General features: G+C 45.9%; 1 protein-coding gene across 1 annotated transcript in view; it reads left to right on the top strand.

Annotated features, from left to right (window-relative positions):
- The window catches only part of IGF2R (insulin like growth factor 2 receptor), a 116,108-nt gene that overhangs the window by 48,229 nt on the left and 54,274 nt on the right, over positions 1 to 13,605 (top strand). The window contains exons 11-19 of the mRNA XM_058534045.1: positions 3,812 to 3,976; positions 6,069 to 6,209; positions 7,408 to 7,551; positions 8,631 to 8,768; positions 9,393 to 9,540; positions 10,075 to 10,252; positions 10,907 to 11,022; positions 11,496 to 11,664; positions 12,954 to 13,133. Of these exons, the coding sequence (XP_058390028.1) occupies positions 3,812 to 3,976; positions 6,069 to 6,209; positions 7,408 to 7,551; positions 8,631 to 8,768; positions 9,393 to 9,540; positions 10,075 to 10,252; positions 10,907 to 11,022; positions 11,496 to 11,664; positions 12,954 to 13,133 (1,379 nt within the window). The remainder of the gene's footprint in view (positions 1 to 3,811; positions 3,977 to 6,068; positions 6,210 to 7,407; positions 7,552 to 8,630; positions 8,769 to 9,392; positions 9,541 to 10,074; positions 10,253 to 10,906; positions 11,023 to 11,495; positions 11,665 to 12,953; positions 13,134 to 13,605) is intronic.

Genomic DNA, 13,605 nt, shown 5'->3' with positions numbered 1-13,605 from the left:
CCCTGTGACCTTGTCATTACCTCTCTGGCCCTGTTCTGTTCTGGGCTTTTTATAAATGACTTGGCTGAGGTCTTTGAGAGTGCGCTGATCTCATTTGGGCTCACTGGGAAGAATAGAATAATGATCCAGAAAGATCCCAGCAGATGAGGACGAGATGGAGAAGGGTGTGTAGTCAGGGCCTCAGGGAAGAGGTGTGGGCATCTGAGAGTTGTGCTTGGAGGCTAAAGCCCAAGTGAGCTGAGGCTTGAAAGAAATACTAGAGGCCATTGTTGTTCCTCTTTTACTATTTACTATAAAATTTTTTCGAACATATAAGTAGAAAGAAGATTATAATGAAAATTTATATGCCCGCCACTCAGGTTCAGCAGTCGTTAATGTTTTGCCAAATTTGCTACATATAAACCATATGTCACTGATGGATCATAACGTTACGCTCCACCCCAACTCCACGAGAGGGCATTCCTTCCCGCGACCTCAGAGTCGTCGTCAGACCTGACCAAATTAACAACGATGCCCTCATGCCAAAGACTGTCTTACTAGGCTGATTTTGTTATGATTATGACAAGGAGACCAGACAGAGAGATGTTAGATGTTTTCTGGGAAATTTCGAGCCTGTTCTCAGGCTGGAGTTGGATTATAAAATATGTAAGACTCCTTCCAGCTCTGTGATTCAGAGCAAAGTGTATGTACTACACCATGTATGCTATATGTACTATATATACTAATATACTGTGTATTACATGTGCTATATAATTGTATGTATTATAAAATTGTTTCATTATTGCTTTGTTCGATTTTAAATTGAGTTTTTAGAGTAAACCCTTTGGTGGATTCTGTTCATTGGGTAAACGTAATAATGTGTTTTTGCGTGTGAATAGGTGTTACTTGGCTGTGTACTGTAATAAAATGTGGTTTATAGTTTAACTTGGATTTCCAGGAAGGGAAATTTATTTATGCTTATGAATCTCAGGTCCATGCATTTTCAAGACACAGAGGTGCATAAATTTATTCTTTTAGCTATAATATTTTTTTAACCATTTGTTTCAATAACTTACATATAGTTTGCAGTAATGTGATACCTTATTAATGGTGATCCTGTCAAATAAGGACATTAGATCATTTTTTGGGCAGAATGATGTATTAGGATAGGCTAGTACAAAACTATCCACAAATTTAAGGGGCTCATTACATTAAAGGTTTATTTCCTTTAGTTCAGTGCAGGTAGGTCACTGAAGGGCTAGAGGTGGGGGCTCTGCCCAAGTGGTCGTTCAGGGACCTTTGCACTTTCCATCTTGTGTTGCTGCCACCTGTAGACTAGGCTTCCAAGGACTCTGCAGAATGGGAACTGCAATTTTCTTTTTTTTGGTGAGGAAGATTATCCCTGAGCTAACATCTGTTGCCAATTCTCCTCTTTTTGCTGAGGAAGATTGGCCCTGGGCTACCATCCGTGCCCATCTTCCTCTATTTTGTATGGGACGCCTGCCACAGCATGGCTTGATAAGTGATGCGTGGGTCTGCTCCCAGGATCCGAGCCTGCGAACCTCGGGCCGCCAAAGCAGAGCACGCGAACTTAACCGCTATGCCACCGGGCCGGCCCTGCAATTTTTTTTAATGGGCCAGAACTAAGTGGTATGGCCCAACCTCAAAGGCAGGGAGACTGGGAAATGTAGCTTAGCTGTGCATCTAGAGGGAAAATTTAAACCAGTTTGGTGAGTAGGTAGCATTGTCTTTGCTGCAGAGCAGTGGAGGAACGGGTGCTGCTGCCTGCTACTTAGGCAGAGAGCTCCTTGGTTCCAGTGGAAAATTCCACTTTCCCTTCAGCTGGTTGTGGAATCCAAATACCATGAGGCCCTGTAAAGTGGTGTGCTGGGGAATGAACCGTGGAGGCTGGAGAGCCAGGATGGCGCTTTCAGGCTTGTTTGATTGATGGAGAGGTTGCGGAAAGCTTATACTAATCATTCTGATGGATGGAAACTGTAGGAGGCCCCAGGAATAGGAGTCCGGAAGGCAGAGCCCATTGTGTTTAAAAACAAATAAACAAATGTGGTTTGCTAGAGGGGGGTCATAGCTTACTGTTCTCCTAAAGTTCTTTGAGGAATTAAATAAGAATACAGGTAAGCTGCATGCCAGTGGTTTTTTAAAATCCACTCTCCCTGCAGGTCATTTGTCAATTTCAGATGCAAAACCCAACCAAAGTAGGGATGGGTGCTAGAACCATTCCTATGGTTATGAATTTAATTATTTAATCTTTTGTAAACTTATCTGGTAAAAGAAAAACACAGTGAATGCTTCAATTTTACGGAAACACAGACATTTCCAAATACTGAAATATGAATCCAGTAGGAGTAAACTTTATGTAAATCATGTGGGTGGAGTGAAAAGAGGGAAATAAGCTTCATTGCTCAGCCGATAGTACATGGGCAGGGCGCGGTGGTCCCAGCTAGAGCGGGTGGGCTCTGCATTGGGAGCACTGCTTAAGAAAGAAAAACCCACAGTAGTATAGAGTATTGCCTTATGGTTATGAGCCTGGCTTTGGGGCCAGACTAAGTTTGATTCCTGGCTTCTCTGCTTTCTAGCTATGAAATCATAGGCAAATTATTTAGCCCCCCATAATCTACAAAATAGGGCTAAAATTGTACCTGTGCCATAGGATTTTTAGGATCTAATACGCCCATGTATATCAAGTCCTTAACCCAGAGCCTGTTTTCTGCAGCCAGCCCTCATGGCACTTAGGTGGTTGGTTAATGCCAGGCTCAGACAGTGCTCGGCACAGGTTTGCTGCTGTTGCTGGTATTATAATGTTTATAATATTAACGATTTCATAGAAATTGCAATTGAAGCATCATTTGCCCTTGGTACAAAATATTATTTCCCTTTGCTTTAGAACATTGTGCACTTTAGGGCACCAAACATCAAGAGAGGCAAATCATGTAGGAAGTCCAGAGGAGAATTATTAAACCATCAAGGGATGGAAAACAGAGCTTTGTGCCAGCGGTCCATCAGCTTGGAACGGCGAGGGGATAGTATTTCTAGTAAGGGAAAAATCAACAAAGTTCGCTGAATCCCAGGCTGCATCGGCTACGGAAGTGGCCCATGAATAGCTGGCTTCCAGACCAGAGCCGAGCTGTCAGGGCTCACGGTTGGGAAACCTGTGGGGCTCCTGCGAGGCGGTGGGCGAGGAGGCTGTTGATTTGAGTCAAGTGTTCGAGACACATGTACTGATGAAGTCCCGAGGACTGAGGATGCTGGCACCATCTGGATATGTGCCTCTAACTTTGCGAGGGTACACAGATGGCAGCACGCTTCCAGTGGAGTGACTGTAGACGTTATCACTCTCCCTTTCATTGTAGGGATGAGTCCCAGGGAACTGACGTTGCTCACTATCGTGTCATCAAGCCAATGGGACTCCTGTAACTAGAGCTCTGGTATGAGCCAGAGAATGTTCATGAGCCTGTTGGAGGCTGACCACAGCCCGGAGCTGCAGAGCCCTGCCTGGTGGCTCACACGTTCCTCGTTAGCACTCCTTTCATGTCCCTGTTGAACATGTTGTAAACAGCCTGATGGCCGATTGAGACCAGCCACCCAAGATGAAAGGGACGTAGGACTGCCATTGAGGGATTTATGTTTGTCTGAAATTCAGTAGAAGCCACTCTCACCTCTGACCCCTCTCGTCTCTGGGGTTTGGGACTTTAGTTTGTTTAATTGTACAGTTAGCATTGCTGTCCTATTTGTTATTTCTTCCCTTGCTCCTTGGACATTCCTAGGTTTCGGTCACATAAGGGAGTGTTATTTTCCTTTTCAAATTGCACAGGTAACGATGGGAAAGGAGCTCCTGTCTTCACGGGGGAGGCTGATTGCACCTACTTCTTCACGTGGGACACGAAGTATGCCTGTGTGAAGGAGAAGGAGGACCTCCTGTGCAGCGTCAGCGACGGGAAGAAGCGGTACGACCTGTCTGCCCTGGCTCGGCACTCAGGTAGGGCTCTCCTGCCCTCGCATGGCTCAGTCATGTGCTCACGGGAACATTCTCTTGCCTCTCTCCTGGTGAATGCGTTTGGAGATGCTGTTGCTATTTTCTTTAATTGTATCGCGGCCTTTCCCCCCCTTCTCATTTGTCAATATGAATTATTAGAAATGACACTGAATTAGGAGGCAAAATATCTGACTTTCAGGTCGACATTACCATTTTCTGGTTGGGACACTTGAGCTAATCTTATCATAGTTTAGTGAAAACTGCCAAGTGTCTCCTGTGTGCCAGGCCTTGTGCTTTGTGATTAGAAACTTTTTTTTTTTTTTTAAATTTAAACTCGTGTTGCTAGGAGAGTAGGTCTTTTAAGAACTTTTAAGTTCTCATCTCACACACACAAAAATTTGTCACTGTGTATGGTGATGGATGTTAACTAAACTTACTGTGGTAATCATTTTGCAAAATATACATATATCCAGTCGTTATAGTGTACATCTAAAACTAATACAATGTATATGTCAGTTATATCTCAATAAAAAATATTTAAACTCTTACAACAGCCTTCAAGTAGGCAGTGCTCCCACTTAACACATGGGCTGTCAGGCCTGGAGGATTAAACATTTGTTGTGGAGGTTGGTGGGCTGTTTGTGCCCTTTGACCCCTTGCTTTCTCCTTTTGTCTCCTGGCCTCTTTTCCCATCTCTAAAATGGGATCAGCATTACCTGTCCAGCCTCAGATTCTTTTGTGAGGCTGCAAGGAGAATGGATGTGGGAGCCCTTGGGATGTGCAGCGCTGAGTTAGCGTGAGGTGGGGTTGTCAGCGAGGCCTGGCTCACGGTGAGGACCAGCGCAGGTGAATGTGTTCATTACCCAGCAAGTGCTTGCTCAGCATGTGTGATGTGGCGGCGCTGGACCAGGTGCTGGGCACACAGTGCTGACGAGCCTGCCCCTGCCCCATGGGCCTTAAGGTTCAGCAGGGGCCAGAGAAGACTGAGTAGTAAGAATGGGGGCTTCCAATAGGGATAACCCAATCTAGTCGGGAAGTTTCTAGTTTTACCCTTTTAGCAGCCCTGGAATTGGGTATATATAGAAGCGAGTTGCATCTGTGGAGTGGAGATAATACCTAACGCAGAGAGAATGCCTTGCCTAAAGTCACAGAATTGCCAGCTGCCATAGGAACGGGTTGCTCATGTGTTTTGAGTCCCATCTGGTCTGGAAAGCACAATATTAGGAGGAGGAATTTCTCTTCTGTGGAGTGTTTGAGAGCTTTCCTTTGAACCCGGGACCTCCGTTATAAATGCTCTGGATGAATGAGTTGCCTCGGAAGTCAGTGTTTGTGTTTCGGTAGTTTGGCACCCTTCAAGCTGCTGGGAATGGAGCCATGGTTCAGTTCTGGTGCCTGTGTGCTCCTGAAGAGATTGGTTTCTGCACAATGGGAAGAGCTCTACCTCTGAGCGGAGGCTGGTTTGAGGACTGTGTGGCTGCATCCAGCTGTGTTGACTTGAGCAAGGTGCCTCCCTTCTCAGGCCCCGGTTTTCTCGCAGTAAACCAAGTGGTGGTGTTAGATCCCTTTAGTCAACATTTTTTTCCCCTAAGCTTTTAAGTACAAGACACAACCTAGTATCCGGTGGCACCAGCACTCACTTGGCTTGGGTGGAAGGGTGGTAGGTTTCTCTTCGCCGCACAGGCCTTCTCGGTGGTCTGAAGAAGGTGCATTACTGATGGCGTGACGTTCTGCTGGGTACTAAGGCACGGGCTGCTCTCCTGATTTGCTGCGTCCTTTTCTGATCGTGTACTTTGGGGCTTGGGAGAATTCTGCTGTTTAATTCTCTGCCCCTGCTCCGTTAGCCTACTCTTCTGAGGAGGTATTGGGCATGGTTTGTTTTTGTCACGTAGAGCAGAAGCCTCAGAATCCCGGTGAGTTTCTGTGCCTTCAGGCTGCTTGGGTCCAGAAACGTGAGTGTCTGAGGTTCAGCGACCACATGCTTATTAGTGAGCTTTGGGTTTTTACCTTTGGCTTAATCAGAATTTATGGTGTGACTCACGGAGAAATAATCACTGCCTTTGGCTAAAAGAAGATTTTTTTTTTTTTTTTGTTACAGAACCGGAACAGAATTGGGAAGCCGTGGATGGCAGCCAGAGGGAAACAGAAAAGAGGCATTTCTTCATTAATATCTGCCACAGAGTGCTGCAGGAAGGCAAGGCGAGAGGCTGTCCTGAAGACGCAGCCGTGTGCTCTGTGGGTGAGTTGTGAGAGTCTAGGTGATGGTCTTCCTGAAGGCAGGCAGAACCTGGCTGCATCCAGGTGGGAGTGAATTACAGAATCTTTCTGCGGTTCATCTAAGCCTTCTCTCTCTGGGTTCAGTATGTAAAGAATGCTAAAGAAAAAAATGTGACGACTCAAAAGTAGGTAACTGCATGGTGCTCTCTGGAAACTGTAGAACCTCAGGTGTCCTGAAGTTGGTCAGACCCCTCCGATGTTGGTTCACGCCATGACTGGTAACAGAAAGAACCGTGTTGGAAAATACTTGATTATCTTTTTACTTTGTAACTTGAAGAATAACATTGCTAGTACTTGTATAAAATGGATTCTGATTTTTTAACAAGTTTACCGCCTAAAATTGTCCAAAAGTTATGGCTTAAAGCAAGTGGAGTCTTGTATTGTAGCCTTTGTTTAAGAGTCTTTGTATGCCTTAGGTACCTTTTCTGTAATTGTGCTGGTCTTGTGGCTGTCCTGCAGAAACTTCTCAATCTGATATAGAGAGTTAGCATGTCAACTGTTTGTCACTTAAGACTCATTTCAAAAATGACAGGCTGTGAGAGTCATTAGGATGTGTTAGAAACATTATATAATGAGCTGTGAACCCAGGTTGGATTGTAGGAGTTACCCCCGTCTTCAGAATTCATGGTGTGTCTATGCATGTCCATGCCTTCATTTAAGAAGGATTTGGAACAGAGTTTTAGTATTTTATAGTAAAAAGCTACTGAACCAAGACTTAAATGGTCACCTCCTTGGCTTGCTGAACAGGTTTAGTTAGTTTCTGCTTTGGTCATGGGACAAACTCTAGCCCCTGGCTGTGCTTTCAAAAGACCTTGCGTCTCAGGGGAGCTGGGGCCCCGAAAATGGGGCACAGTGTTACTTTATGGGATGGCATGATGTACGTGCATGCCTTTTTGCCTCTCGTGCCCGTAGAGGACGTTGTTTTTCATTCTCATGCTTTCCTGCTAAGCCTGGAGGTGGCTTTCGAGTGTGGCTGCCACTGCCTGGTCAAACTTGTCACTAAAGAAAAACCCTCTGACAATCAGGGCCAGGCTAGGTGGGCCGGGGAAGGGACCACGGCACACCTGCTGGGTCTTGGCTGATTTTTCATACCTCCTCGTCTGCATCATCATCATTTTTAGTCGTGTCTTCTGTTTTTCCCCTTTCTTTCTCTTTTCCAGATAAGAGTGGAAGTAAAAATCTGGGCAAATTCGTTTCTTCTCCCACAAAAGAGAAAGGAAACATTCAGCTCTCTTATTCAGATGGTGATGTTTGTGGTCCTGACAAGAAAATAAAAACTAACATCACACTTGTGTGCAAGCCAGGTAAAAAAATCTAAAAAAAAAAGAAAAAGATGAAATATGTTAGTGGCTTTTGCCAGAGGACTTCATCATTTCTGTTTCTCATGGCCACTGCCAAGATGATGAGGTGGAAAGTGGTGGTGCCGAGCTCAGGTTCCAGGTTTTTTTTAGCGGTGGTCAATTGGATTTGATCCCCCGGCCCTACCCAAAACCAGGCCAGAAATGGAGAAACCACGTGGCGTCTGAGGGAGTCATGTAATTTTCCAGATGAGTTACGGGTCTCCACACGGCTTCCTCTTCCTCAGCACTGATACAGAGTGATCGTGCAGGCTGCTGAACTTCCTCCAAAGAGGGAAAGTCATAAAAGGTTTAAAGATGTCTGTGATCTCGTCATTGAACACAATGCTCCTCTTCGCTTACCTTTATTTATAGGTTTACATTGTTTTCACAGGGTTGAAATCTGTTTATGTTCACATATTTTTATGGTCCTCAAAACATCGTATTTTGTAAATACTCTTCTGCGTTTCAGTTGTACTTATAATTTTTAGGGACTTCCTGGTTGATAATGGCTTGGTTTTACTATTTTAAACATTTCCCTTTTGGATTGATTGCCTGTTTCCAGTTTGTAAGTGTGCTGTCTCCACCTCCCATTGAAATATTTCCTTTGGGTAAATTCCCAGCTGTGGGATAGATCAAGGGCTAGGACTATTTTTTTTTTTTGTTGGATTGTGGTAAAATATACACAATATAAAATTTACCAGTTTTAAGAAATTGTAGTAAAATACACATAACATGAAATTCACCATTTTAACTCTTTTTCAGTGTGCAGTCAGTGGCGTTAAGTACATTTACATTGTTGTGCAACCATCACCACCATCTGTCTCCAGGACTTTTTCATCATCCCCAACTGAAATCTGTGCCCACTAAACACTCCCCCTTTCCCTCCCCCAGCCCCCGGCAGCCCCCTTTTTTTCTGCCTCTAAGTTTGACTACTCTAGGAACCTCATATAAGTGGAATCACATAGTATTTGTTAGGATTATTTGTAGAAAAAGGGAAGGTTTTCGAGAACTGTTAGTGATAGATCTTTCTTTCCCCTTGACAGGTGATCTAGAAAGTCCTCCGGTGTTGCGAACCTCTGGGGATAACGGTTGTTTCTACGAGTTTGAGTGGCACACGGCCGCTGCCTGCGTGCTGTCTAGGACGGAGGGTGACAACTGCACAGTCTTTGATTCCCAGGCAGGTGTGTGTCTCAGCAGCACCTTGCTCGTTTAGTGTTACCTGGAACTGCTTGGATTTTCATTTTTTTCTTCAATATTTTCTATGTGTGTTTTAGAGATAGCCTGCTTTAGAATTATATAAATACTGTTTGACCAAAATTCTGAAAATCTGATGTTTGAGGCTCGAGAGAATGAAAAACCTATCTTAAGTTGATGGTTGAGGTAGGTCTGCTGAATGCAAAACCTGAAGGTCACAAGGAAATAAATTATGTTTAAAAAGCCTTTTCACATGAGTTTCTGGCCAAGAAACCCACTCTAGGGAGACTTTTCAAGAAGGTCATCGTATTGTGGTCATGCCGCTTTGAAGATACTGGTTGTTTATTTGACCCGTAATTATGGGCTTTGAATGGGTTTTTAAGTTAACGCAGTAAAACGGGAAAGGTGGTGGTGAATCTGTCTCCCAGGGAAACGTGAGTAAGTGTAGTTCTGGGGGCGGAAGGGAAAGGCATCTTTTCTGCCTTTTCGTGTCTCCCTGCCGTGGGGCAGTTTCTGGAAGAATCTCTCTCCTTGAAGCGGCAAGTGGAGGTCACCCTTCTTGACTGTTCTGACTGACCTTCCATACTTGGATTGTTTTCACTCTTTCTTAGGGTTTTCTTTTGATTTGTCACCTCTCACAAAGAAAAATGGCAGCTATAAAGTTGAGACAGAGAAGTATGACTTTTACATCAATGTTTGTGGTGCAGTCTCTGGGCCCTCCTGTCAGCCAGATGCAGGATCCTGTCAGGTGGCAAAAAGGCAAGTAATGATTTTCAGTTATGGGTTTTTCCTTGGGTATCTTGTGCTAACAGATATTTCATTCAGGAATAGGGGTGTTCCCTGCTGTCGTCATTGTTTTACGACGAGCATTTAAACACCCAACAGACTGGCCTAAAAACTGGAGGATGCTGGGAGTTTAATTTCCCAGAGGAGCAGGCCAGACCCTTGGCAAAGAAGCGTGGATTTACAGAATGCCTTATTTCTGTGTAGTTTGTTCTCAGTGTTAGAGATTTATGTGTATTTTTCTCTATTCAGTGCAGTATTACTTCAAATGAAGTGAGTTGTTACTTGAACCAGCTGTGCCAAGAGTGGGTTGGGGACTGGGGTGGGACCACGTTGCCCCCCAGCCCCCTGCCCTTGGGAATCCTCATTCGGGATCAGGGTGATCAGCAACCCTGGGTCCTGGTCACTGTCCCTCCACCACTGCTCGGTAGCCCATCCTTCAGTGTTGCGGCATTACAGCACTTCTGGACTTGGCATCTTTTCTGAGAGACATTTGTTTGTTTATTTCAGTGATAAGAAGTCCTGGAACTTGGGACTGAGTAATGCTAAGCTTTCATATTACGATGGGATGATCCAGTTGAACTACAGAGACGGTACGCCCTATAATAATGAAAAGCACACACCCAGGGCTACACTGATCACCTTTCTGTGTGACCGAGATGCTGGAGTGGGTGTCCCCGAGTATCAGGTAGGAACTGTGCCGTGTGTACATGGGTGTGCCTCTCACTGACGAGGGCAGAGAGGGAGGGAACATCAGTCTCATAGAGGCAGAAAGAAGAAAAAGTGGTTACGGGAGTGCTCGTGGCTTTTCCGAGTGAGACGAGGCTCTAATCGTAGGTGAGAATACGAGCTGGGGTTCGCTGGAGCTACATCGTCCGTCAGGTTGTCTGGCTCCCCGAGACTTAACCAGGAGGCTTCGTGGGCCCTTTATTTACGAGCAGAGCTTTTATTAGTCTGGTTTCCTGGCCACATCATCATCTCCTGTGATTTTAATCTTTTTCGATTTCCCAGGGTACATAGGTGGTATTCATTTTCTGAGCTGTTTATTCAGTGGGCCATACACCTCAATGATAGCCCGCAGCCCTGTTGGTTTGTGGTATAAAACACACAAAAGCATCCAAAAAATCCCTCATTCTTGCTTAGCAAGAATTTAGATTTCCATCTAAATTTATTACCGAGCACTATTCTTTTTGATAAAATGAAAGGAGATGGGAAAAGTAAATTTTCTTTTATACAGTTTTTATTTGCAAAAAATGCCCGTCATTCTTTTAATGCTGGCTTTGTGCAACATTTCTCTTTCTTTTTGCTGTCCCTCTTGTTTCTGTCCTTGTCATGCGATTAGGAAGAAGATAACTCTACCTACAACTTCCGGTGGTACACCAGGTACGCCTGCCCGGAGGAGCCTCTGGAGTGCGTGGTGACCGACCCCTCCACGCTGGAGCAGTACGATCTGTCCAGGTGAGGCAGGGTCAGCCTGCCCTCGGCCTCGGCCCGGGTCCACTGTCATGCTGAGGTCGTTCAGGCCTTGCTGGTGAGCATGGAACTGAGCCAGTGAGCACGGAACTGAGCCAGTGAGTCATGTTCTGGGGTGCAGGACTGAGACGGGGAATTTCAAGCAGAATGGACTCTAATAATAGTCTGGTGGTCTGTGATATCAACCAGTCTTTGCCACAGTGAAGCTTCAGTCTTCAGCTGCTTCATTTCAAACAGTGCTGTCAATACAGAGGTGGGAGAGCAGTTCAAGGTCTGCTGAACACTGAGTTTAGTGAAGGTTAAGTGTCCTTGTGGGCATCATGAGTCATGGCGAGCCCACTTCTGTTGTTTGATTGGTAGGGCGGGTTTCATTGTACGTTTCTCTAACTACTTAGAGATGTATTGTCAGACTGAAGTCTGTGAGCATGAAAAGCATCCATTTTGCCTTGAAATTTCAGGCTAGCAAAATCGGAAGGTGGTCTTGGAGGGAACTGGTATGCCCTGGACAACGCAGGAGACCGAAGCACGTGGAGGAAATATTATATAAACGTGTGTCGGCCTCTGAACCCTGTGCCGGGCTGTGATCGATACGCATCGGCTTGCCAGATGAAATATGACAACCGTGAAGTGAGTCTGCCTCCCCCGCATGGCTCCTTCTTCCTGAGCACGTGACATAGTGGGTGGAGGGGGTTATTTTGGGACTCCCAGATCAAAGTAGGCCTGGCTGCTGAAGCGAAGCCCTCGGTGTAATCTCATCTGCCCCCCCACAGATGCGATTATTCTGGAGTCAGTGTTCAGATTTAAAACTTAAAAACATGCCTTGGTGCTGGTGACCTTCAGTCACAGCACAGGGCAGAGGAAGCTCCAAACCGTGTGTCTAGCCTAAATTCAGAAGCGGCTTTGAGTGATCAGCAGACATCTGTAAAGAATAGCTTTTGCTTCCAAAAACTCTTGCTTCTGGCTAATTAGGGGGAAACCGGCTTGGGAGAGTCACTCTTGGTGAACTAGAGCCACATGTTGGCTCTCACGCGGGCGCCAAGCTGCGCTTCATCATCCCGTCGCACACTGTTACTGCCAGAACTTTGGTGTGTTTTCTTGTGCTCGTTGTATGCGCTGAATCCTAAAATAAAGATGTATGTGTGCGTCTTTAAAAATAGCATGTGGGGAGCATGCTTTTCCTGGCGTGTGTTACATGGCGGCTTGGGGTGTTGTAAAGAAGGCTGGCGGCGCACCCTGGTGGTGAAGAGTTAGGTTCCGTGTTGTGCGTATGGACACACGTATGTGTGTGTGTTCTTTGTTGGAGCGAATGCCTCAAAGTACAGTCAGTCCTCATTCACAGATTCTGTATTTGGGAACTCACCTGCTCGCTAACATTTATTGTAACTCCAAATCAGTACTTGCAGCGCTTTCACAGGCATTTGTGGATGTGTGCCAAGTGGCCCAATATGGATGGTCCCCTCTAAGGCAGAACAGGGTGACACTCTGCGTTCTTGTCTAAGCTCCCCTACTGAGATGACCAGAGGATGGAGGAGACGTGAGGGGGCAGGGCCAGAAGCTCCTGGCTCTGGGTCAGGTGGACCGGGTTGGGATCCCCACTCTGGTGCCTGTTATTAGCGAGGTGGCCTCGAACAAGTCACTTAGCACGCCTGAACCTCATTTTCTGTTTTGTAACATAAAGAAAATAGAATCTACCAGCATGAGTTGTTTTTAGGGTTTAAGATCATAATCTATGTGAGATGTGTACACATAGGTGTCTATTTCCCTAGGAATGATGGTTCTGTGATTGCTAATTCAGTGTTCGTGGCAACTTTATAGACCATAAGTACTTCAAGTAATGAGAATCAACGGTATCAGTGATGAAGGTATGAGTTGTTTTCTCATTGGAGGGAAAACCTAACGGACACGTGTGTTTGCAGGGGTCATTTTCTGAGATTGTCTCCATCAGTAACTTGGGAGTCGCCAAGACGGGCCCCACGGTGGAGGACAGCGGCAGCCTCCTGTTAGAGTACGTGGACGGCTCAGCCTGCACCACCAGCGATGGGAGACAGACCAACTACACCACCAGGATCCATCTCGTCTGTTCCAGGGGCAGCCTGGTAAGGCGCTGCTTGTCGCCGACGGCCTGGGTTGTTCTGGGTTCTTTGTGACTGAGTACCACCTGCCATGTCTCCCTCCTGATGGAGATGAATGAGTCTGGGGGTGGGTGGAGGGATTAGGTTGCTCTTAATTCTTTAGGTCCGCGTGATATAACGTGAGGAGACAAGACGTGTGGCAGTGGTGCTCTTGTGGCTGTGCTCTCTGAGGTGTAAGCCTCATCTCTTTCTGCCGGGGTGTGACATACACTGTGTGGTGGTCTGTAGACGAGAGTTTTCTCTCTGAGTGGCATAGACTCTGACCTGCCTGTTAGTTCTTGGTGACTTGGTGATCTGAGGATCACGGCAGCAGAACCGGTCTTAGAGATGGTTTGGTCCAAACCCCAAAGTTCACAGATGAGGAAACAGAGGCTCGGTGCAGCTTAGGCCTGTGGACAAACACTGAGGGATAGATGTGTGTCTCAGTGGCAAAACA

Source organism: Diceros bicornis, chromosome 39, assembly GCF_020826845.1.
Source record: "Diceros bicornis minor isolate mBicDic1 chromosome 39, mDicBic1.mat.cur, whole genome shotgun sequence".
NCBI lineage: Eukaryota > Metazoa > Chordata > Mammalia > Perissodactyla > Rhinocerotidae > Diceros > Diceros bicornis.
This window is presented reverse-complemented; position numbering and strand designations above follow the sequence as displayed.